The 26517-nt window shown below is 32.8% G+C and overlaps 3 protein-coding genes across 5 annotated transcripts; 2 read left to right on the forward strand and 1 right to left on the reverse strand.

The window, feature by feature from the left end:
• Positions 1-1103: 1103 nt before the first annotated feature.
• LOC107011436 (14-3-3 protein 4) lies at positions 1104-8052 on the reverse strand. 2 transcript variants are annotated; one of them, XM_015210945.2, is made up of 5 exons: positions 7922-8052; positions 5790-6292; positions 5590-5712; positions 1665-1781; positions 1104-1445 (listed from the first exon to the last, which is right to left on the reverse strand). In XM_015210945.2, exons 2-5 carry the CDS (start codon positions 6267-6269, stop codon positions 1383-1385), a joined length of 783 nt encoding a protein of 260 aa, XP_015066431.1. In that variant the 5' UTR covers positions 6270-6292; positions 7922-8052; the 3' UTR covers positions 1104-1382. The 2 variants fall into 2 exon arrangements, with proteins under 2 accessions (XP_015066431.1, XP_015066432.1); XM_015210946.2 differs by lacking the exon at positions 7922-8052 and adding an exon at positions 6757-6779.
• A 1160-nt stretch (positions 8053-9212) lies between these two features.
• On the forward strand, positions 9213-13914 carry LOC107011790 (protein ALP1-like). Of its 2 annotated transcripts, none has more exons than XM_015211437.1 (4): positions 9213-9583; positions 12132-12515; positions 12627-13584; positions 13662-13914. In XM_015211437.1, exons 2-3 carry the CDS (start codon positions 12138-12140, stop codon positions 13362-13364), a joined length of 1116 nt encoding a protein of 371 aa, XP_015066923.1. In that variant the 5' UTR covers positions 9213-9583; positions 12132-12137; the 3' UTR covers positions 13365-13584; positions 13662-13914. The 2 variants fall into 2 exon arrangements, with proteins under 2 accessions (XP_015066923.1, XP_027770619.1); XM_027914818.1 differs by lacking the exons at positions 12132-12515; positions 12627-13584; positions 13662-13914 and adding exons at positions 10389-10919; positions 11034-11259; positions 11352-12014.
• A 2765-nt stretch (positions 13915-16679) lies between these two features.
• Positions 16680-25568, forward strand: LOC107008702 (bet1-like protein At4g14600). The gene is made up of 6 exons (XM_015207841.2): positions 16680-16852; positions 17096-17173; positions 18013-18111; positions 18319-18442; positions 24085-24141; positions 25008-25568. Exons 3-6 carry the CDS (start codon positions 18053-18055, stop codon positions 25167-25169), a joined length of 402 nt encoding a protein of 133 aa, XP_015063327.1. The 5' UTR covers positions 16680-16852; positions 17096-17173; positions 18013-18052; the 3' UTR covers positions 25170-25568.
• Positions 25569-26517: the final 949 nt, after the last annotated feature.

Genomic DNA, 26517 nt, shown 5'->3' on the forward strand with positions numbered 1-26517 from the left:
GGTAAAATTTGGCAATTTTGATATTGTAATAGCTACTTATCTGAGATCTAATAAAAGGGACGAACTAGTTTGTCAATTAGGTAGAAGTCCTTCAAGTTTTAAAAATTAGGTAGACGTGACAAATAATATATATTAGGTTAAAAGATGTTTTCATAATAGTCTCAAACTTTTAATTTTTACACTTTAGTCCAACAACTTTCGTAGTTGTCGAAACAACTTCTTTAATCGTCCGACAACTGTCATAATTGTCGGTACAACTTCATTAGTCGTTCGACTACTTCAATAGTTGTCCAAACAACTTTAGAAGTTGTCCAAACAACTACGAAAAATATTGTTAGTTTAGTCCTTTTATTAATAATAAAAATAAAAAAGTAAACAAAAATAAAAGAGGCTCACTTGTCTTATTTTTTTAATTAGAAACTTACCAGGCACTTTTAGCTCATTTTTCCTACTTAACTAAATAAATAGAGTCTAGCTTCAACAAGAAAAATACATAAAGTACCCTTAAGATTTGACATTTAAATCAAATTACTTAGACATTTAAATTAGCCCTATTTTAATTATTTTTGGAGTTAACACAAGGATCCAATTTTCTTTTTCTTCACCGTTAAACGAATTTTCTTTAAAAAGAGAATGAAGACTTCTTCACCATTCAACAAATTTCTTAAAAAAGAGAATGAATCACACACTACAATACACCAAATCATCTTATTATGAAAATATGTTGTAGATCCGATTTTGTCAAATAGTGTTCCATGTAGATACTTTAGTACCATATTTCATTCTTGCACTAGTTTTTCTTTTATTTTACAACATCATCAATATTAAAGTTCTTACATCTTTTATCTACTCGAATCTAGTCTCCACCCAAAGCATCAAAAGAACATATGTTTAGAGGGTTTAAGATAAAACTGCTAACTGACATTGCAATATCACAGCTAAATAGTGTAAGTACCTTCTATCAATGCAATAATCGTGTTCGATCACACAGAACCAGAAAGTTTTTGGTCCACATGCCAATATATTTCTTTTCCATGTGATTCCCACGGGGTAGAGATTTCAGGGAAGTGTTTCAAGATTTTAAGAACAAAATATTGCCAGGATAATCAAATGCAAATTCAATCACACAAACATGCAAATGAGACAAAAAATTACGAGAAAAGTTATCAACACAAGCAAGTAATGCAACCAATTCAACTCTAATGATCATAGCACTACGCAATCGACTCAACCAGATATTCTTACCAACACTAAGACATGTTTTATATTGAACCGTTTCAACTGTGACACAACCATCGGAGATCTAAATTCACGATCTTGCTATATCCTCTCCACCAACATCCCCTATAAGATAAAGACTACAGGACTACGCTACTCTCTCATCACTGCTGCCCCTCGCCTGACTCAGGTTTTGAAGCTTCCTTGATGTCATCCCCAACATCATCCTGGAATTAGAATAGTTTACAACAAAGACACATTCAACATCAGCATGTCAATAGTTAAAACAAGTGTAATGTTCCAGAATTTAGCAACCAGGAACTAGCTCGTCCATTTTTCTGGATATACACAGGATAATCCCAAAAAAGGTTGTTAGTGCATGGGACTAAATACGTGTGTGTGTGTGTGTGAGAGAGAGAGAGAGAGAGAGAGAGAGAGAGAGAGACCGCATTGTCAGAAGTCCAAAGAGTGAGATTGTCTCGGAGAAGTTGCATGATCAATGTACTGTCCTTGTAAGATTCCTCACCCAGTGTATCCAACTCTGAGATGGCTTCATCAAATGCCTGCAATTTAACAGCATAGCTTATAAATGTCTCCTCCAATAATAACAGGAATATATTTTTGTCTCAACATTTTTTTTTGAGATTGTTAACACATTTTGTACATACAAGTAGAAGACGTACTGAAACCACATTTACAATGAGCAAAATAGAAGAGGACTGTTCTGTACTCCTAGCAAGTTTCTACAAATTCTAGGATTATTTTATACTTTATAGATAGATAGGAACTCTGGGATTACTCATCTTTACTTTTCTTTTCTTGCAGCTTTCGTAGGGCCGCAAAAGTGTGTACTACTTCAATCGAGAAGGGAAAGACGGAAGGAAAGAAAAAAACTAACTAAAACAAAGACAAACAAAATAGCACTTGAAACTAGGGGTGTTTGCGGCTCGGATTGGGTCAGCTTTTCTGTAACAAAAGAGCATCAAACCAATTAAGTCGGTTTTCCATTGCTTCAGTTATTGTCATGTTTTTCAGCTTATTGAGGGTATATTTTGTACAAAAAATATATATGATAATTTGCTTCCAAACACATGTTAGGTGACTCTGAGCCTGTTTGGATGGGCTTATAACTTATGACTTGTAAGCATAAGCCACAAGTAAGAAATTCGAACTTATGGCTTATTCTTTTATTGACTTAAAACAAGTACTTCAAAGTACTTTTTAAAATTTTACCCAAAACATAAGCCAACCCAAACAGGCTATAAGTTCCAACATGACACTACCAAATCAGTTGCTCTTAAAGAAAAGAGAACATATGTATTTAATCAAAGTTATATAAGTAGCTTCCTCCAAAAAAAATGTATGTATTGTCCAAGAATTTAGCCATTTCCATGGAATATAATAAGATTTGTTGCAGTGAACTTTTTTTTGTGCAAAACATTGAAGATTTCATTAACAAGATATCTTGACGATATTTTAATTAAACAATGATGACTAATTAAAGAACTCGAAGACAAGTTTTGAACATGAAATAGATTCTGAGCTTGAGAAACTACAACTCATGAGTTTGAGATGATGGACATATGAAACTAAAACACATGAATCTCCTACTGTGGATGTCTGGCTATCTCTAGCCCCTAACAACAATTTTTAGTTTGATATTGAACTACTGAAAAGTTAAGAAAAAGAAGAGGTCCAAGCTAGTGTTTTCTAATGTCGATGTCATGTAGGAGGCTAAGATTGACAGTCATCGGCCAATCAGATGCAAATTTACCACTACAATAGGAATAAGATGCTGAATTTGTTCAGAGTTGGCTACATTATGCCAAGCATGTTCGGGCAATGGATGCCATGCTATAGAAAGCAAAACTAGGAATAAATTTTGGACAGTGATTCCACATTCTGTAATAGGGAAAATTCGGGGAAGAATAGGAGACACTCAGGGATTAAGTTCTCATATTTCAGTTTTTATTTTTGGAGCACTCTTAGTGTACAGATTTGTATAAATGAAGTTTTTTTTTCTGAAGAACCACTATTTCTATATAGCCCTACTGTCGTGTGTATGTGTTGCACAAAGTGAATGTCTCTCAATGGTATCGTGGAAAGTACTTATCAAAATTAAGAAATGAGCCGCATGGAAAAGAATGCCAATATGATTCTATCACTTTGGTGGACTTAATTCCTCACATGGTTAATAGAAATAGCTTAAACAATATGTGTAAAGAATTGTCATCATTGAGAGAGCAATGGAGGTGATATAGCAGTTCAAATCAAGGATTTTCCTTGTGTAAACAAATGAAGCTACTGAGAGGGAGTCAACGAAATGCTTGAACACGGGAACACAGTGGAGTAAGGATTTTAGTGCAAGTGAAAATGAGACAGAATATACAGACTTTAACTATCCATGATGAAGTCAAAGCAACATTAGACGAAATTATGGTGTTTAAATATGGGTAATTCAGGAATCTAGGTCTAGTGTTTCATGAATTTGAAAATCTATTTCATTAAGTTGAAATATGATGGGTAAGATGGAGGAGTTTACAGTAATGCAATAAGAAATTCCTATACTAGTGAAAGACAAGCTTTGTACAGCGGCTTGAGCCTATGACACAAACAATGTTATATGAAAATAAATGTTGTGCTTACAAGGTCAGTCATATAATAAGGCAAATGTTCGAAAAGATGTGAGACCAAACAAATTTAGACCGAATGTACTACTGCACACTTAGGACTTGAGACAAAAGAACCTGACTGGGATGATTTGGTTATGTCCTATGTAAATCTAGCGTTCCACAGATGTATGAAAACTGAAGGTATTAAAGACGACAAGGTAGAACGAAAATAACAGGTTAAGATTTTGTCTCAACTCTCAAAGGACCTACCATCCTTTGGATCTATGCAGACTTGTCGAAAAACAGAACTCAATGGAAGAAAAAGACTGATAGCAACAGAAACCAATTAGTTGCAGGTGCAAACAATCACGTACAATTTGGTTTTATTAGGAGTTTTTTTTAGTTTGTTTAGAAATTTGTATGTCCATGCAAAAGTACAGAACCACTTGCGCTAGAGAGCCCCTAATTGGTCCTCCTTAAGAATAAGGAGAACTCCTAATCAGTTTTAAAGAATAACTTATGTATGCAACGATTATATAAGAATTAAAATAAATTTTGAAATTAATATAGCCCATCCTAATTCCCAACTAATTAGGGTTGTGACAGAGTACTAGTGGCTGTTACACTCAAACTAATTCTGCCTAAGATTACAATGTCAAATAACGGGGATTACAAAATATTCAACTAAGAAAAAAAGAAGGAAAAGATAGATAATTCCATCATCAAAGTTAAGAGTCTAATTCATCCTACAACTCTAGTTATAAGAAGATGCTGTTGCTAGTCTTCTAAATTATCCTAACAGTTTATTGCGACTGACTTTGAGTACAGGAGCAAAAAGATTCATTACTTGGGTAGCACAAGTCAAACTGTCAATTAAATGGTCATATTCAGGCACAAGCAAAAAGCTATTCAGGATGCACTAGATATAGGTTTAAAATTCCGAATTCAAACGTAATTCCTATCTCTAAGCGAGTTGAATGAAATTACACTCTTTCAATAGACTAGTTCATGCTATTTTCTAGTCTCATCAGTCATCGAGTAATAGAAAATATCTATAACCAACATATAGGTACAAAGACATCTAATTCTAATGGAAGCACTGTAATATAAAACGTACCCTACAGAGTGGTCAGATGAACTATCACCCTAAGTTCAAAAGGATGTCCACAACTAACTGTACCTAGTTAAAGAACTTAGCACTAAATACTTTGCTGCTAGGAGACTTAACATAGACAAGGACAAAAACCTGAATAAGAATCAATCGAAATTTTAGTATGGAAAACAACCTCAACCCAAGACAAGATCCTGACAAGAACAGGAAACCACAGGAAAGAACGCAAGGTAAATAAGCTGTCCTTCCGGATTGAAAAAGGAGAAGAATTATGCATTACGGAAAGACAAAGCACTTTACTCCAACCAGAGAAAATGGCAGGCATAAATCAAAACATTCAAAATATCAAAAAAAAAAAAAAACATTCCTATCACTCAAACAGCATACATCAAACTTCATTGTCATTATGAGGCACCAAAGGTAAAGTTGATTCCCAATCGAAACATACATGCATAGCTTGAAGTAGCACAACTATCTTTTCCCTTTTTTCACAAAGAAATTAGTACGGTACAAGTAAATAAATGTTCCATAGACAAGCACGACACATCTCTATAAGAACTAGGAAGATAGTCCGACTAAGTTAGTTAACCAGAGAGAGAGAGAGAGAGTAATTCAAGTCAAAGAATCAACAGAAGCATAGAATATTACCTGTTTCGCAAGGTTACAAGCACGATCAGGTGAGTTGAGAATTTCATAATAGAAAACGGAAAAGTTAAGGGCAAGTCCCAGCCTGATTGGGTGAGTAGGAGCCAGTTCAGCCAAAGCAATATCCTACAACAGAACACATTAAATAAACAGAATTGTTTATTACAAGGAGATACTGACAGTTTTCACCATAGATCACCTACCTGAGCAGACTTGTATGCCAACAAAGTGTTCTCAGCGGCTTCTTTCCTCTCTGTCCCTGTTTTAAACTCAGCCAGGTACCTATGGTAGTCACCTTTCATCTTCAAGTAAAAAACTTTGGACTCAGCTGTTGAGGCCGATGGTATTAAATTGGACTCGAGGAGGCTCAAAATCCCATCACAAATCTTGCTAAGTTCAGCCTCAATTTTGCTTCTGTATTCTTTAATAGTGTTGACATGGTCTTCATTTCCACGGCTTTCCTCCTTTTGCTCAATTGAAGAGATTATCCTCCATGAGGCTCTTCTTGCGCCAATTACATTTTTGTAGGCCACTGAAAGAAGATTCCTTTCCTCAACAGTCAGCTCCTCAACATCTGCTGTCTTTGCAACCTTCTCCATAAACTCAATCATTTCCTCGTATCGCTCAGCCTGCTCAGCCAGCTTAGCCAAGTACACATTTTCTTCACGCGAAGAGTCAGCCATTTTTGTTGTATGTGAAATTACACCTGATTCAACAAATATAAAGGTAATTGAACATCACATTCTGGATACCACAAAAGATGCCATCAGAAACAGCTAAACAGCAACTTCTGGATCTATCTATCACCATTCTCCACAATTAATTTCAAGTGAACCGAGTCCCTTTCTAATTATTGGCTGCAGGGTTCAATACCTCGTGAACTATTTCTGAGACAGTTAATTCCTATGAGCTTTACTCAAGCTTCCAAGTGTAATAAGAGGTGGTAACTATTAAGAAATTCATTTTCTCAAACCGTAGAATAATGGTTAATCATTGTGCTACTACTCCGTATAGAGGCAGGTTTTTGCTTCACAACTATAATTAAAGGAGGTGATCGATTTGACCAAATCTGAACCTTTAAATTATAAGGTGGACATATGTTCTTTATTTAAGCATACACCGGAAGAACCTGGAGATTAACAACTATTATGGAAAAGAGACCAATCCTACCAATAGCTTGGGGTACTGCGAAAAGCACTTCAGATGGGTCATCTTGTGTGCCGTTTGATATTAAAAGAATCTTCAGCAACTCCTCAGAATTCAGATACTAGTTAAGGGAGCACTTTGTGTAAAGTCATGCCTTCAAACATTAACAGGAATTCACTACTTGCTCTTTAATTTTATTTTAAAAAAATAAAAAAGCAACCCATTGCACTAAGCTCCCTCCATGCCCAGGTCCGGTGAAGGGTCAGAGCACAGAATCAATTGCATGCGGCCTTACCCTGCATTTCTGCAAGAGGCTGTTTCCACAGCTTGAACCACTGGTCTACTGGTCATTATTTTTATAAAAAAAATGCATTAAAAAGACAATTACTTAAAACAGACTTAATTTACATTTTTTCTTCAGGAGACACAAGATGCTATTTCAGTATTTGTAACTGTTGAATCTGGCCACGAGTATTTAGCAAATACTGAATCTTCCGAGAGTGCTTTCAAATACTAAACTTCAAGTGATAGTTTGAAATACTGATATGAAGGTGTATATCAGATTTATTTTCAAGTGAAATATTAGTTTCTATTCACCAATCTTCACAAACTCCTTTTCCAAGTAAAGTTTATGCCAAACCAGCTTCAACTTTCACGAAAAAAATTCCACAACTTTAATTTCAAATGCTCTTTCTTTTTTCTTCTTTTGTTACTTAAATCATAGTAGCAACCGACCTAAATACTTTGTCTTCCCTGTGTTTTTGTCAATTTATTGACCTAGCACTGTTAAATCGAGGAGATAAAAATTAAAAATAGCATAGGTTCTGCTTCATTTCTCAACTTTCCTGTTACTATATGATACTTCAAAATTACTCAAATGTTAGAAAAACTAACAATAACAATAAGCACGAAAGCTTTACAGATATAGATAGATAGTTATGAACTGACTAGATTCTCCCGTAAAGCTAACTAAGCTAATAGTATTAGCTACCTTCAATTAAATCTACAAGTGAAATGAATCGAATAAATTCAGATATGAAGCAATCAGTTGGTCAAAATTTACAGATCTACAGTTACAATACTAATATGAAGAACGGAGCATAGCAAAACGAAAGATCTAGTTCGTGAAAACCCTAAATCTAATATCATCGATAGCAAAATCCTAGTGAAAATAGAGTCGAGAAAGTACCTGGTTCTCTTGACGGAAGAAGAAAGCAAGATGAAAGTAGAGAATGTAGACTTAAATAGAGGTAGATGATGTATGGAGGTAAATAAGACCTAGTGTGTTAAGGGGTCGTTTGGCTGTACTTCTGGTAGAGGTTTTAGAAATGCATGATTTTATTTATTTTATTTTATTGAAAAAAAAAGATATATAAATTATAAAGTAATGGTTGAGTTAGCAGGTTTGGGTGTAGAAGTTGGTGTATGTATGTTGTTAATCATAATAAATTATGTTACTTTTAAAATTTAAAGAGTTACTAATGAAAATAATTATTTTTTGGTCAACTTTTCCATATAGCAAATACAAATTTTATATGTGTATGCTATAGCAAAGTTTGCATATTTGCGCTCCATAACAAACATATATATATATATAATTCGCTATACATATACAATTGCAGCGAATTGTATAAAACAAATTGAATAAAACGAGAAAGTAAATTATATACAGTTTGAATTTGTATAAAATGAGAAAGAGATAAAAACAAAAGAGACTTGGACAGAGAATGTACAATTGAATCAAATTGTATAAAACAAGAAAGATAAAGTATATATAATTTGAATTTGTATAAAACGAGAAAAAAAGAAAGGCAACAGAAATTGACAGAGGAGTATTTCTATTGTATAATTATAAGTGTATAGGACGAAAATATATGTATTTGCATGTGTATATATAATTTTCTCCCGCTTTATACAAACAGAAAAACAATTTATACATTTCGTTTCTGTTTATATAAGCGAGAGAGGCGAGGGCGGTGAGCGAGATTAGGGTGAGTGGCGAGCGAGATCTGGGAGAGGGGAGAGAGGGAAACAAAAATATATGTATTTATACAAATTCCTCTCGCTTTATACAAACAAAAACTCATTTTATACATTTGTGTTTGTATAAAAAGCGAGAGAGGTGAGCGAGACTGCCATCAAACGAGAGTGGCGAGCGAAATTTCACCAAGAAAAGTGATGAAAATAACTATAGTTTGCTATAGGTATAAATAAAAAGTATATCTATAAAATTTAATTTAAATTAATGATTTCCTATTATATACAACTTTTCCTTACTTTTTTAATAGAGTATAAAAAAAGTAGGCCAAATAAATGAATATAGATGAAATATTAATCTTATTTAAATGCTTTAAAATTGTTTCATAGTATCTTTTTTCTATTGGTCCGCGTGTATTTACTTTTCAAAATCTTAAGTCGAACATATTACAATAATTAATGCAATAAGGGATCGTTTGGTTACTGGATAAGGATTGAGTTATTCAAGTATTAAATATTGCATAAGCTTTACCATGTTTGGTAGCATATTTTTGTTAAATTATAAAATTCAACACACACAATACTATGTTTGGTTATAAAATTAGAAAATCACATAACTAATACATGTTTAAGTTATGAGTCAATCTATGTATTATTTTATGCAGGGTAAAAGATGGAATAAGTTATACCTGAATAACTAATACCTGAATAAAAATATGTATTGACAATTTTACCCTTCACTCTCAATCAATATACACCACAGGCTTTTAGATAAACATTCCCATCCTTTATCCATCTGTAAATCTAGAGAATGGTTCTTCATCTTCCAGGCAAGTAAATTGAAAAACTTTCAATCTGACGTTCTTTCTTTGAGGTTAGAAGTTCTCAAACTCAAATTTTGGCTGATTTTTTTATTTGTTCTTCTTCTTCTCCTCCAATTTTCTTGTGTTTTTCCTCTTGTTAATCCAATGAGATGAATGAAATTGTAGATCTTCTCAGTATTTTCTAGTTAAGTTGATGTTTGAGTACACCTAAATTTGATGTGGGTTTTGTTTTATTTGTTCAAAATTTGTGATTTATGAACAAATGGGTTCATTAAGTTTAGTTGCTTTAGCTTCTAAAATTGCAAAAGATAAATATGTATTTGCAGTTTGACAAAATAGTATTAGTATTCTAGCTTTAGAAGCCAAACAAAAATAAACATTTTACCCTGTTTTTCATGTTACTTAGCCTGTGATATCACCAATTTGTGTAAAGGTAACTGAATAAGTTGCTTGTTGGTTCACCTTGGTGAAAACAAGTGTGGTTGGCTTGACAACTATGTGGACTCTTCGAATTTGAGTGATGTTAACGATATAAGTTGAGCTTGCATCACCAACATTTGTAACCGTTCTTGTATAAGTTTGCGATTGTGGTCCTAGTATAATAGAGAAAGAAGGATAGTTTAGTTCTGCCTCAAGTATGGCTGATTGTTGTGAACATTTGATAGTTTGTTGCAATATAAGTCCAATTTGTTTTTTTCTTTTCAATAAAATTGAACATTTTAGTATAAAACCATCTATTACCTTCCTATTATACAAAATGTGTCTGCAATACTTAATTAAGTAACATGATTGATACTCTTTTTTCTTTTGGGATTCAATTTGATCATGATGTTGTCATTTTTAATTGGAAAATAGGTATAAATGGATTCTCAGCAATTGTGCGATGTTGAATCCTTTATGATTCTCGAGGAGATTGTGATGCATTCCTATATTGTCCTTATCTGCTTTTTTATGGCTATTTACAGCATGTTATTAAGAAAACAATCTACAAATACGCGGGGCATTCGATATTGTATGAGTGCTAGAATTCCAAAAATCTTGTCTCATCTGAATGTTCTCATTCGTGACAATGATATTGTATGTATTGACAAGCTTAGGATGGATAGAAACGCCTTTCACATATTAGCCTCATTAGCCAAGAATATTGGAGGTTTGACTGACAGTAAAAATATGTCGAGTACTGAAAAGTTAGCAATGTTTTTAAATATTTTGGCTCATCATGAAAAGAACAGGTCTATCAAAGTTGATTATATTAGATCGGGGTGGAGTGTAAGTCGAGCCTTTAATGAATGTCTAAGAGCTATTCTTAAACTAACTCCAGTGTTACTTGTTAAACCTAATCCGGTGCTCGAAGATGATAGTGATGATCGATGGAAATGGTTTAAGGTAGGTAAATTTCAATCTAACATTTGATTTACTACAATAAACTTGAAATATTATGGTGAAAGTATTTTTATTTTTAATAGTCATTTAGTATTTAGATTTGAATTTATCTTATAGGGTTGTCTTGGTGCATTGGATGGTACTTACATTTCCATTAGAGTTGAAGCAATATATAAACCAAGATACAGAACACGAAAAGGAGATATAGCAACTAATGTCTTGGGGGTTTGTGATAGAAATCTCAACTTTATTTATGTATTACCTGGTTGGGAGGGATCAGCCGCTGATGGTCGTGTATTGCGAGATGCTGTTGTACGAAGAAATGGGTTGAAAGTACCTCATGGTATGCTAAATAATAGGCAGACCCTTGTTTATTTCTACTACATCAAAATAGAATAATATTTAAAGTAATTATATTATTATTTATGTTTTTAGGCAATTACTATTTGTGCGACGGAGGATATACAAATGGAAATGGTTTTCTGTCTCCCTATCGAGGATATAGATATTGGCTAAAGGATTGGCAAGGTGACAATCCATCACCTCGATGTCGAGAAGAGCTCTTTAATATGAAGCATGCTAGGGCACGTAATGTTATTGAAAGAACATTTGGACTATTAAAAGGACGTTGGGGAATTCTTAGAAGTCCTTCGTGGTACTCAGTTAAGGTTCACAATAGAATTATTAGTGCATGTTGTTTGATACACAATTTCATTCGAAGAGAGATGGAAGCTGACCCCTTAGATGTGGAAATGGATTTCCACATGGAGAATCAACATGAACATGAAAATATTAATACAATTGAAACATCTGATGAGTGGACCACTTGGAGGGATGAACTAGCTCAGTCTATGTAAAATGAACGATTGGGAAATCAATCTTTATAATTTTAAACTATGTGTTAACTTTTGGTGTGCGTATGCACTTTTGCTTTTGGTTTTCCATTCACTGTAAAATGTAATACCGTCTATTATTTTGTGAAGACGAATGGTCAATCTTTTGTATGTCTCACATTGTTATTTGTACAAACAAACAGTGAATCTCAATGTATATCTATTATTTTATAATATAAGCAGTGAAATTCTCTTTATCTCTTCACATTATCTTTTTCTTAGACCAATAAAGTTGTATTACAATAAATTTGATTATGATTGTGATAATTTACTTGTAAGTTGTAACTTAGTATTACTTGTGATTTCATTTATAATTTTACAGATTGAAATGGCTAGTTTTCCTGCTGCAACATCCAACACGTCCATAAAGAGGGCAAGAAAATCAACACCTTCATGTCGAAGGATATGGACTCCAGAAGAGGAACTTACTCTTATAGATGGATTAAAAGAATTGTGTGTTAATGGTTGGAGAGGAGATAATGGAACCTTTAGACATGGATATTTAATGGAATTGGAACACTACATGAATGCTCGTCATCCTAGTTGTGGATTGAAATCTCTACCACATGTTGATTCTAAAATAAGAGCATGGAAAAAGAGTTATGCAACCATATCGTTGCTAAAGAGTCGAAGTGGTTTAGGATTTCAATATAGTGACGGAAGTATCTTAGTTGATTATCCAAAAGCTTGGGATGACTTGATAAAGGTGATTTATATTTATTTGAAATCATTACGCAATTTCTACTTACTTGTATTTTCTCTTGGTTATGGATCTCTGTCTTTGGAATATTGACAGTTACTTTCTTTATTTTTCTAGGTTGATCCAAATGCCAAATCAATGAACTTAAAAAAATGGCCATTATTTGCTGACTGGGAAGAGATATTTGGCAAGGATAGAGCCACTGGAGAGTTTGCAGAAGGTCCAGAAGATGCTGTTGAAGAAATAGAAAGAATTGAATCTCAAGAAATTACTAATGGCATGTCTGTGGGATTTCCTATTGATGTTGTCGACATAGATGATGCTTCAGGCACAAGAGAAAATCAAGCTGCTCAAGAGGAACCTAATGTATCAACTGGAGCAACACAAAGTCCATTTACTGCTCAAGCTGAACCTAATGAATCAACTGGAGCAGCACAAAGTTCATTCACCGCTAAAAAAGGTGAAACCCATCAATCTCAGAAAAAGGGCAACTGTTTTAAAGCATCATCTTCTAAAGTCAACGAAAAAGGTAGATGCAAAAAAAGAAAAGCAGTTGAAGATGATAATGAGACTGTTCTTAAAGGTTTGATGGAGGTGATGAAACAATTCACTGAAAGCCATGATAAGAGAATGGCTTCTTTAATTGACAAGCTAGGAGAGCGTGATCTATCTGAAATTCGTGGTAAGATATTTTCTATTATTGGATCCCCTGCATATGAAATATACAACTCAGATGAACGAGTTAAGGCAGCAATGGGAATTACTCAAGATATAAAGAGAATGGAATTCTTCTTAAGCATCAGCGAACTTGAACGTCACAGTATGATATGGATGATTATTAATGATAAGCTTTAATTCACTGAATGGTTTTTGTGTAGCTATTTTGTAAGGTCTAACCATAATGGGATCTTTTTTTACCTAGTAGAATGTCCACAAATGTGCATATATGTGAATGCTGTGGGCTTAAAAGTAGGTTGTTTTTGTATAACAAATACATGATTATGTTCAATATTAGTGCTTTTGTAAGTAGCCAACTAAAATGATCTTCAGATTGCTCAAGCAGTTGATCTAAACGGTAAGTTCATCATCTTCTACAAGATGTTTTTATTTTCTTCTTCTCTGAGACTATATTGAACTTTTCTTTTCTCGCAGACTATTCAACAGTTGGGGTAATCACAAAGATCCAGTCAGAAGTACAAAGTACTCAGATGCTATTTTGTCAAGTGTTGTTGAGGCTGGTGTTTATGTGTTTGTCATTGAAGGATAATGTTACAAAAATAGGGGACTTCTTTTGGGGAAAAATGTAATTGTATGTCTTTGTTGTATGGGTTAACTTTTGTAATTAAACAATGAATTATGCTAAGTTTCATTCACTTTAAATGAAGGTGTATATTTTAACTGTGAATTGTGTGTGAGTGAATTCTTTCCTGATGAATGTTGTCTCCTTTGGCTTAATCTGTACAGTCGAAGGCATATACCATTCTAGTCGAAGGCATCATCCATGAAGATCACAAGGAGCTTGCATCAGTAGTCCTAAGGGACTGCACCAGAAAGAAGTAATAAGTAGAAATACTGTTGAAAGGCTTGCTATGCAATATGAGCTTGAAGATATGGCAGTATGCTGATCTTTCACAAAACCAATGGCGTGTGGTCACAGGATGAGAAACTAACAAAGGTTCTTCATTAGCAAATGCTAAATACACCAAATAAACAAAGTTATTCTCATGCTGTATGTCAGATGGTAACTTTACACAACTAATAAACCTTCGGGATAATTGGTTTTCAGATATGGTAGTTGATTCATAAATAGGTGAGTGGTGTAACTTGTCAATTCTCACTAGCTTACTCTTGCTACTCAATTGCTGTTACAAAAAAAGTTGTATATCTTTCTTTCTAGTGGCCTATTGCATGATAGAACAGACTGAAGTGAAGGCTCCAAATATAATATGTAACATTAGTACGCGGTGTTGCTCAATGTTAACTTATATGTATCTATTTTTGTTATGTGTACACATAATTATATGTACTAGCATATCAATAACTTTCAACTATTACAATATTGATCCCGTATTAACACATGTCATATATTGGTTCAACTATATGAGGAAGTTGAAAAATGTGGCATTCAAGTTTCCGTCTAAAACTTTGCCTAAGCAAAATGCAAAAAACAAATAAAAATACAATGGTAAGAAAGCTCTAAGATATAACAATACAAATAAATTATTTTTTAACAAGTATATAATGTTTATTAATTTTTAATATAACAAACATCAGCCAAAAAAATTATTAAACTCTGTATAATTAAACACTGCATAATTAAATCCCGCATAACTAAATCCTACATAACTAATACCTGCATAACTAATACCTGCATAACTAATACCTGCATTACTAATACCTGCATAACTAATACCTGCATTACTAATACCTGCATAACTAATACCTGCAACCAAACGGCCCCTAAAAAATTGTAAGTTTTAGGTATTACTATCCCATTAAAGTTCCACCTAATAGTCAATATTTGTTATAAGAGTCAACATTAGTTTTAATTTTTTTTTTCAATAATAACAATCTTCAGAGAATTATTGTTATTTTTGTCTATTTTTATTTATTATATTATATTTTTTAAAAGTCAAATTGATTAATTTTTAAAGTTATATTAAATTACACTAATTTGATATTTTAAATAAAAAATTTAGATATTTTAAAAATATACGAAAAGTACTATACATCGCAATTTTTTGCATATCGATATAATAAAAATATTTATCGTAAAATGTTTAGTAAAAAATTTAATAGTTTAACTCTAAAAATAGAAAGTATGAAAATTAATTGCAGACGAATGTAGTAACATATATGACTTAAAATAGCCATTTTATAGATGAGCATATTATATGTATCATACACCAAGGCCTCCTTTGTTTCCATTGAGATTAAGAGGTCTGAATCTGAATACACATTTGAATATTAAGATTTGCATTGAGATCTAAGTGTTTTGATCTGAATATTAAAATCTGATCTCTAAATCTGAACAGTAAATAATTAATATTATTTGTTTTCAATATCTGAATCTGAATGCGGAAGTGAAATTAAACATTATATTAATAAAAATATTATAAAATTTTCATTTCAACAAAATATATCACACTTATACTATACTAAGGTCCTATTACCCCCTAACTTACTTTACAAGTAATTTTCTACCCTTTTTCGACCTACGTGACACTAACTTGAAAGAAAAAGTCAATCAACGTTGGGCCTACAAGATAGTGCCCGTAGGCCGAAAAGGGGTAAAAAATTATTAATAAATTAAGTTCAGCGGGGTAATAGGACTTTAGTATAATATAAGTGTGTCTCTGAGATTTCGGACATAATTTGAGAAGGTACTTATGCATTGTCCTTTTTTTCACAATAACAAAATAACAATTAATGCAATTGCAATTTGTTGCATTTTGCAATGAACAACAAATAATGCAAAAAAGAGGGGGAAATTGTTGAAAAAATTAGAAAGAGAATAAAATGAAATATAATTTAAAAAATAAATATATATATCTATATCTATATCTATATTTATATATATATATATATATATACATATTAAGAATTTGATTGTCTTTTCAATATTTTTTACGGCTGGCCTTTCGATTTTTATATCTAACGAGCTTAATTTCGGTGTATTTTACGCATTTTGCTAGGTTAGGATCCGAGTGTTTTTTGTTTAAGTTTTGGATAGTTAAGTTGCCTACCTGTGCACTAACAAAGTTAATGATTAAAGTTATAGTTTGTAGCCAAGTTAAGGGTCAAATATATATATATATATATATATATATATATATATATTATGATATTTAATTATTATAATTAATCCATATTACAACAAATAAATATTTTAGCTTGTTAAGCTAAAAACTTAGTTGATTAATTGAGAAGTTAATTTATATCAGTATTACTTCGAGTTGGTCTTATTCTAAGGAAGAAATAATGGATTTTGATTAAGCATTAAATTACAAATTGTTCTAATGTAGCTACATTTTAAACATTTTATTTTGGTTATAATCGAAACAAAGTGCCATCTTTATTAACCCCAAACCAACCCATTTCTTCGGATTTACTCGGACCAGACCCGGCTAGCCCAATTGAGATCCGATCCAACTCCTTCGTTAATCCCAAATCCCAATCCCAATCGGCAATCATCTTCCTTCAAACACAAACCCTAATAACCTCTCTCTTAGCAACTCGACGCCGGCCAAATCGGTAAAGGATTCGAGAAAATATCGCATCGTACCACCATTGTTCGCCGAATCCATCAGCTTGTCGTCTCCCTCAAGCACGAGTTCCAAATGGTAATCTCGCCTATCTTATTTTCCCCTTTTTCTTTTTCTTTCAATTTTAGTACGATCACAAGGACGAATACATCTGGATTTCAAGTTTCTTCTAGAATTTGTTGAATTGAAACATGAATTGCATATCCACATGAATTCCTACATGGATGCAAATCTCAAACCCTAGACATTTGGGATATTGACTCACTCTGCTCAGCATATTATTTTATCCACGTGACTAATCATTTTCTCTTTTCATTCAAGTGCCATTTCTGCTGACTCTACTGTGAGATTCGAAGCATCTTCATCTCTCCCTCGCTTTAGTTGGCTGCCCCGAGAAAGGTAACATTCTTCCCCTTTTGTTTTTTCAGTATTAGAATAGTTCAAATTTTATCATTTGGTAATACCTTTTTTTTCCAGTTCTATGTGGTCTTTGGTATTGCTTAGTTCTGCTTCCTATTTAATTTCGGCATTGGTGATTCAATCTTTGTTATAAGGCTTTGCTTAGCTTCTGTATGAGTAAAAATCACAAGTAGATCTTCTTAAGTAATCTTAAGGCTGTCTCTTAGACTTCTTTCTGTTTGTCCAAAATCATGAATTAGTTTTGTTTGTTTGACAGTCATAAGATTTTGTGTGTAAAACATGTTCTCTTCCAGTAATCTTTTCTTCCTCTTTTACTTCCTGTTGTCTTTCCTTATTTTCTTTAAATTCAGATTGGTAAATATGTGTTAATTTCGACATCAGTTAGTACTACATGCTCATACACCATTTATCATAAAGAATAGAACTCAAATGCCTTACTTTCCTTAGATTTCAAAAGACGTGTTGAGCAAGAAATTCGTATCTACCTTTTAGAATGTATTGGTTTGGTTTCTTACTTAGTAGCAGATTTTGAAGCAAGTGATTTTGTTTTTTTAGTCACAGAGGTTCAGAATATGAAACTTGTGCCTATGCTCCTTGTCTAAAATTAAAGGTTCTCTAAACTGGATGCATACGGTGAACATGCACTCTCTAGTCATCTTACACTAAGTAAAAAAGGGAACTCCCAGATATTTTACTTACACTGAACAGAAAATGTTGTTCTGGTAATACTGGACGATCTTTGGCTGCACAGAACCACTTTTCAATGTGTTGTGTTCTCAATCCTTATATTGATACTTTGAAGTTTTTCTTAAACCTAGGGTTTCGACGTGGCTTCAATCTCATCTGTCCCTTCTTCCAATGGCTTCTAGCTCTCATAGAGGTGGTGATTTCTACGGTGCTGCTTCCCACAGATCCAGGTATTTACCGAATAAAAGATCATCATCTTCTAAATTTCAATTCGTTATTGTTGTAATTGCTTTCACAATATGAGTTTTGTAATAGAAAATTACCTAAAGTATTGACCTAATTTGCGGAAAATTAACCAATCTACACTTTTTTTCTTCTTCTAAATTTTTTGGTTTATTTTTGAGAAATTAAGATGTTTTATGTGTTGGATTTATTAGAGATGGATTGAGTACAAGGGCAGTAGGTGGTTCAGATGAAATACAGTTGCGGATTGATCCCATGCACGGAGACCTGGATGATGAGATCACAGGTCTTCGCAAGCAAGTGAAACAACTCAGAAATGTATGTTTCTGTAACCACCTTGTTTTGGTTTCTATTTTGATTTAGTTGGAAAATAGCTTTTGCATAATTGCTGGCTTTTTAAAGATTTGTGTACATGTCAAATTCGGTGAGGTGCTATGTCATGGATCCATTTTAGACAAAGTGATCTGTTATTTATTAGAGCGCTGAATAATATTAGAAAACCAATATGAAGCTTACTGGTCTTCTTTGAGATAGTTTAAGTCTCTCCCACGGGCAAATAGAAGTTATTTTTCCTCATGATATTGAAGATTGATTCTATCACAATGAAATTTAGTGCTTTATTTTGATTCATTTATATCACAAGACGCAGAATACTTAGTTGTTAACGAAGCAATACGTCTTAAATTTGTCTTCCATTTGATTTTCTAAAATGGAATCTTGAAATTATATAGAAGATGGGGTTTGACAAAACAACAAAAGATGTTCTAATACCAATACACTTCCTTTGTGTAATGATCTAAATGTTGGTGGTATGTGGAGGGTTCTCTTTTAACTGGCTAAGCAACTGATGGAGAGTGGGGAATGGAAACAAAGATTTATTGTGTTACCTTTAATTGATCAAATCGTAATGCATTAAAAAAATGTTATTCACTTGTTAATTTTTACATTTCCACTGGTTAAGACCATTGGACAACGCTCAACTGTCAAGATATTCTGGTTCCCCAGAGGTATTCTTTGCATAAAAGCGCATTGTATTAGAACTTAAAAGCATGTGTTTAAGTGCTTTTTTGCTCGTTGGTTTCAATGGAATCAATTGCTAGATTAAAAAGATATGAAGTTTGACTGGATATTGAGCAAGTGCTGCCTTATTTCTGGTCAGTTATGTCTACCTTCATTTCTGGTATGGGCCTATTATGATGTTCTATAATGCTGACATACTTCAGTCCGGTCTTTGAGTTGGATGCTAGAGAGATATGACCGCATATATCTAGGTTCTAAATCCATCCCTATGAAATCTGAAAGTTGGTGGCCAGATGTCGGTGTTGTGTATATATGTATGTGTGTGTGTATATATATATATAGTTATCAAAGGTGAAAAGAGCAAAATATCTGTAAGGTCTGTGCGGGCTTTAAGCGCAAAGAGCAAATAAAGCGTGGGCTTTAATGAAAAAAGGCGCAAAGGGAGAAAAAAATACAAATATATATGTTTAGTCCAAGACTAATATTTATAAACATGAATGACAAATATATGACAAATGACATTGAATATTTTAAATTATAAAGTGAATTGTCAGTTGTTTAGTGTCAATTCTTCATAAGAGGCTTATTGGCAAGGAAAAGTTTGTCTTAGAACCTTGATGGTGGCATTGAAGCGCACATAAAGCGAGGTGAAGCGCTCAACACGTTTTGAGCCTCACTTCAAGGCTTAAGCGCGCCTTTGATATATATATATATATATATACATATATATATTCAAATAGTTTAAAAGACCTACAAAATTTTTTAGGAATAATAAACTACGCTAGACCATTTATTAAATATTTAGAAAAACTTGCAAGACCATTATATTCTAAGACAGGATTCAAAGGACAGAAAATTTTTAATATAGAAGATATAAAATTAGTGCAAAAAATAAAAGACAAAATAAAAAATATTCCTGATCTTAACATGTCTTTAGAATCAGATTATTTAATCATTGAAATAGATGGTAGTTCAGAAGGATGGGGGCAACATTAAAAGCTAGACCTCATAAATATAGTCATAATAAAGAAGAAAGAATATGCGCCTACCAAAGCGGAAAATATAAAGAAAAAAGAAATAAAGCTAGTATAGACATTGAAATCCTAACTGTAATATATGGCCTGAATAGTTTTAGAATATACATTTTAAACAAACCAGAAGTATTAGTAAGGACAGACTGTGAGGCCATAGTAAAATTTCATCAGAAAATTAATGATAAAAATAGTAGTAGAAGACGATGATTAAATTTTTTAGATACTATATCTATTTATCAATTTATAGTATTTGAGCATATAAAAGGAAACGATAATCATATAGCTGATCAATTAAGCAGATTGCTAATAAAAGTTTAAATTTTACAGAATGAGACCATTACTACCAGACAAGGGTAAAAGAGTTCAACCTTGAACCCTAGATTACGCAGACTCTTACAAACAGAAAATGTTATCAAATTTACATTTTAGACCTCTAAACAGAATTGATGATGTCAAAATAGAAAGACTACAGTTTGGACAACAAAACTTAATAGCATATGAACCGTCTAACGGACATTCAGACATTTGCCTAATTGCCAACTAGATAAACAGCAAACATGCCTCATAGATAATATATGGATATCACATAATAAAAAAGACACTAAATATGCAATTGCTGTTAATGTTTTCGAATATTATTTTACTAACAAAAAAAAGAAAATAAATTTAAATATTATGTGGTAATTCATGGCAAAACAAACGGTGTTTTTCAGACATGGATAGAAGTTTTAGATTCTATAAAAGGTTTTCAAAAATCTTTTTTTAAAGATTTTAATGAAGTTACAGAAGCTTTAGACTATGCTAGAGGGATATTAGGACCAAATTACTATATTTCTCCAGCCCTCAGACAAAACCCAGACAAAACTCCAAAATACAGCATACAAAAAGACACAGACAAAGTAATATTCTGCGACCATTGCTCATCTATGACTGAAGCATTTAAAAGGCTAAACCTAAAAAACGAAGCTTTAATGCAATAAAATACCAAGTTCAAGGAAAAACTTCGAAAAATGGAAAGCAAAGGCCAGACTACACAAGATGTACAAAACTCAGACAAAAATACAGGGTTTTCCATCCCTAATAAAAATGGATGAGATGGGTGTGCATTCCCCACTGAATGTTAAGAAATCCACTGTATCGGATGAAGATACAGCTATTCCGGTTCAAACGGTAGCCGGTAAAGACTTATCAAATTCGTTTATGGCTGTCACTTTGCCAAAAAGTGAAAATGAAGAAAGTTCATCTTCTTCCCAGAATAGACGAAGACTGCCACTCTCTTTCACCCAGACACTGTGACAGAAAACTAAAAAAAAACCCAAAAAACTAAAGACATAGAATTTTTTCATTACCCAGACAGTAGAAAAATTACTCAAACAAAAGCAGGAACAAGATAAACATATAATTAAAGACCCAAGCCCAATTCGAAGCCAGAGAAGTAGTCCAGATAACTCAGAAAACTAAAGACATAGAATTGCATTGTTTCTAAGAGATCTTCTGAGTTATCTCGACTTCTCTGGCTTGGAATTGGGCTTGGATTTCTAATTATATGTTTATCTTGTTCCTTTTTTTGTTTGAGTAATTTATCTACTGTCTCGGTAATGAGAAATTCTATGTCTTTAGTTTTTTGGGTTTTCTTTTAGTTTTCTGTCACAGTGTCTGGGTGAAAGAGAGTGGTAGTCTTCGTCTATTCTGGGAAGAAGATGAACTTTCTTCATTTTCACTTTTTGGCAAAGTGACAACCATAAACGGATTTGATAAGTCTTTACCGGCTACTGTTTGAACCGGACTAGCTGTATCTTCATCCGATACAGTGGATTTCTTAACATTCAGTGGGGAATGCACACCCATTTCATCCATTTTTATTAGGGATGGAAAACCATGTATTTCTGTCTGAGTTTGTACATCTTGTGTAGTCTAGCATTTGCTTTCCATTTTTTGAAGTTTTTCCCTGAACTTGGCATTTTATTGTATTAAAGCTTCGTTTTTGAGGTTTAGTCTTTTAAATGCTTCAGTCATAGATGAGCAATGGTCGCAGAATATTACTTTGTCTGTGTCTTTTTGGATGCTGTATTTTGGAGTTTTGTCTGAGGGCTGGAGAAATATAGTAATTTGGTCCTAATATTCCTCCAGCATAGTCTAAAGCTTCTGTATATTCATTAAAACCTTTAAAAAACGATTTTTGAAAACCTTTTATATAGTCAAACTTCTATCCATGTCTGAAAAACATCGTTTTTTTTGCCATGAATTACCACATAAGATTTAAATTTATTTTCTTTATTTTGTTAGTAAAATAATATCCGAAAGCATTTAAAACAACAATTACATATTTAGTGTCTTTTTTATTATGTGCTATCCATATGTTATCTATGAGGCATGTTTGTTGTTTATCTAGTTGGCAATTAGACAAAATGTCTGAATGTCCAGTTAGCCGGTTCATATGCTATTAAGTTTTGTTGTCCAAACTGTAGTCTTTCTATTTTGACATCATTAATTCTGTTTAGAGGTCTAAAATGTAAATTTGATAACATTTTCTGTTTGTAAGAGTCTGCGTAATCTAGGGTTCAAGGTTGAACTCTTTTACCCTTGTCTGGTAGTAATGGTCTCATTCTGTAAAATTTAAACTTTTATTAGCAATCTGCTTAATTGATCAGCTATATGATTATCGTTTCCTTTTATATGCTCAAATACTATAGATTGATAAATAGATATAGTATCTAAAAAATTTAATCATCGTCTTCAACTACTGTTTTTATCATTAATTTTCTGATGAAATTTAAAACAGTAATTTCCTTTCAATGTCTATACTAGCTTTATTTCCTTTTTCTTTATATTTTCCGCTTTGGTAGGCGCATATTCTTTCTTCTTTATTAGGACTATATTTATGAGGTCTAGCTTATAATGCTGCCCCCATCCTTCTGAACTACCATCTGTTTATTCTAAAGGCATATTAAGATCAGAAATATTTTTTATTTTGTCTTTTATTTTTTGTACTAGGTTTATATCTTCTATATTTAAATTTCTTTGTCCTTTGCTTCATGTCTTAGAATATAAAGGTCCTGCAAGTTTTCCTAAATTTTGATAAATGGTCTAGTGTAGTTTATTATTCCTAAAAATTTTTGTAGGTCTTTTAAACTATTTAATTTATTTGGCATATCTAGGGCTTTTTTGTCTATATGAGGTTGTAGTTTAATTTTTTCTTCTCCTAATGTAATTTCTAAAAAATTTATGTAGTTCTTACATAGTTTCATTTTCTTTTTACTAATTATTATTCCATTATATATATATATATATGGACCAGTAATCGCAAGACGCAATCCCTTTTCTGGTTTAAATCAACTTGCCCAAAAGAATACTGATTTCTGAACTTGGGCTCAGCTTGGGGTTAAATCTTCCACTTCTGCATTGATGTAATACAACTGTCCATTTGTTTAGTCCACTGCCAACCTATTCCTCTTCATCTCTTTGCTATCTAGTGTGTACATTGATATCTGGACCACACTAATAATAAAGAGCTGCAAATGGTACCAAAAAGATATAGCAAGTGCTTTGATCCTTATGTCTCCAGTTCAAGATGGATCCAACGAATGTTTTCACGGTTGCGATTCCCAATGTTGAGGTATTAAGAAGGATCACTTCTTGAGCTGATAATCACTGGTTGTTGGCTTCCTTATGCATCAGAAACAGGACTAAAGTTTTATATTTCTAATTGAACATTGCTTGTGGTGAAAGTCCTGTCGATGGAGTTCCGGAAGATCTTTATCCCAAATGTCACATTATTCGATGCATCTGTTCCAACCACTATTCTCTCATTTGTTGGCCCTACTTGTTATATCATATTTGTCACGGTTTCAGATTTCTATTCTTATTTACCCTTTTGCTTGTACTTTAAAATATTTCATGTTGCAGGTAGCACAAGAAATTGAGTCGGAAGCAAAGTATCAGAATGATTTCATTAACCAACTGGTATGTCATGAACTTGTTCTCCCTTTTCCCGCATGTATGACATCCTTTGAGACCCTTTTTTGTCTCTTTTCCGTATATTTCATTTGCCTTGACAATTAAATTTGTACATTTGAGCTTTACTGATATTTATTTTCCTATTAATGGATAACAATCTAACATACGCCAATAAATTAGGAGATATGGGAAAATGAATCATATTTAATCTAATAAATGAGTAAAAGTTTCCAATTGCTAACTTTTATTTACAGCTCCCACGATCCTCTGTCTTTTATCCTCTCTTCCTCTATAATCTGGAAATTGCAATTGTTATTACTGTAAATCTTTTAGAAATGACAGTGTACTTGTTACCTTCCTTTGCCTTTTCTTAGGGATTACCATGCAAGTCTGCCTGAATGCCTTCGTTTTCTCTGTGCTTTCTCATGCTCTTTGAAGATATATGTCCTTGTCAGATCTCCATCAATTGACTATGATAAGCCCAAACTTGATTGCATTTTTCCTTTGTTCTTGAGGATAATGTGTGCAGAGATATTGGAAAATAAACATTAATGCTTAATCTGAATGATGTATTTCTAAGAGCTATCCGTTCTTGTATAACTGAATTAAAGAAGATACTTTAGATTGCTTCAAGCCGTTAGAATTTAGAACTACTAATCTTCCTAGAGTTAACTTGTCATTGTTTTATCAACGTGTTGATTGGTCAGCCTGTCTGGGTTTAACTTGTCATTGTTTTATCAACGTGTTGATTGGTCAGCCTGTCTGGGTTATTCACGATGTATACTTATTTTATTGTTATGGAATCATTCTTACTTTTAAAGTTACATGACTTCTCCATTTCCTTAATACTCACGACTTCCCTTTTATCACAGCAAATGACGTTGATCAAAGCTCAAGCAGGAGTAAAGAACAACATGAGACGGTTGAACAGGAGTATCATCCGGGAAGGATCTAACCATGTGATGCATGTGGTTCTTTTTGCACTATTTTGCTTCTTTGTGATATATTGGTTGGCCAAGTTCTCAAGGAGATAAGGGCAACCCTATCTTTCTATGCTGGTTTACTGTTTCCTGACAAAGTTCTGATGAAGACGCAATCTATTCAAACCGTCAAACATATGCTTGGCAGGTTTTTAGTGACTGTGGAGTAAGGGTGCAGCTTTAGAAACTCCGAATATTTAGTCTTTATGTAAAGTTTGCTAATATGTAGAAGCACCATGGGACAAAAAATCCCAGTGAAAGAAGAAATATCATATCTTGTAATATACATTGTTTGCGACCTTGTTAAAAATCTCGATAGATGAACTCAGTGAGACAAAAATCTCTCTTAGTAGAATTTTACTTCTCTCATAAAAACATCATTTAATATTCTGTAGATGACAATTGACACATTTGGATATTGTACATCAGTTTCTCAAATGTTGTGTTTGACAATGCCTTTAGTTAATAAATTTTGCTATACTGTTTATTTGAACTTCTTTTACATCTTTAACCGGTTTTTGAAGATCACATGTGAATAACTTACATTGAAATGTGTTTACTTTTGTTCCATCTTTAACATATCAATTATAATAATTTGAGTTTATTCATTCTGTTTTTCTTAATGAATTTTGAGAATCTATGGATAAAATAAATACGATAAAAATCAATATGAATATTATAAAGACAATAAAAAAATTGTTAGTTCTTTCATTTACATTCCTTATCAGTGCAAGGACAACTATCTCTTGAGTACAGGTTTAGGTTCGGCCTCAATGGAAAAATAAAATGAAGCACCTAACAACACATCTTCACAGACCAAGAACTGCGAGATCATCCCTTTCATTCTGGGGTGACGGAGGGATCGTACCATTAGCATATGGTTTGTCTCCTACTACTGAATCATAAGCATCTAGATTTTTTTATTAATATTAACGACGAGATCTATTATCGCTTTTTTTATGTCTTCTAAAATTTAATGTAGGTGTAAATTCTCCCGATGGCCTACCATACTATTCGTTATATAAATAGGCAAATGCTCTTTTCCGTTATGGATAGCAATAGTATAACTGGTCATTGTAGGTATAATGGTAGATACCCGGGACCAAGTTACTATTATTTATTTTTCTATAGCTTTTGTGTTAAGCTTATCAATTTTTTTAAATAAATGATTGGCTTACAAAGGGATTTTTTTAGTGAACATGTCACAAGCTTACTCCTATTCTTTTTTGGTAAAGTTTTTGTAAAAACGAAGAATTAAATTCTATTTTCTCTCCTATTTACTACGGTGACGAAGAATAAAATTATCACTTATTTATTCTTTGTTATAGCATATATAATCGCTTCCGATTTAGGTGGACAACCTGGCAAATATACAGGAATTAGCTTATCGACTCCTCGAACA

Source organism: Solanum pennellii, chromosome 2 (genome assembly GCF_001406875.1).
Source record: "Solanum pennellii chromosome 2, SPENNV200".
Lineage (NCBI taxonomy): Eukaryota > Viridiplantae > Streptophyta > Magnoliopsida > Solanales > Solanaceae > Solanum > Solanum pennellii.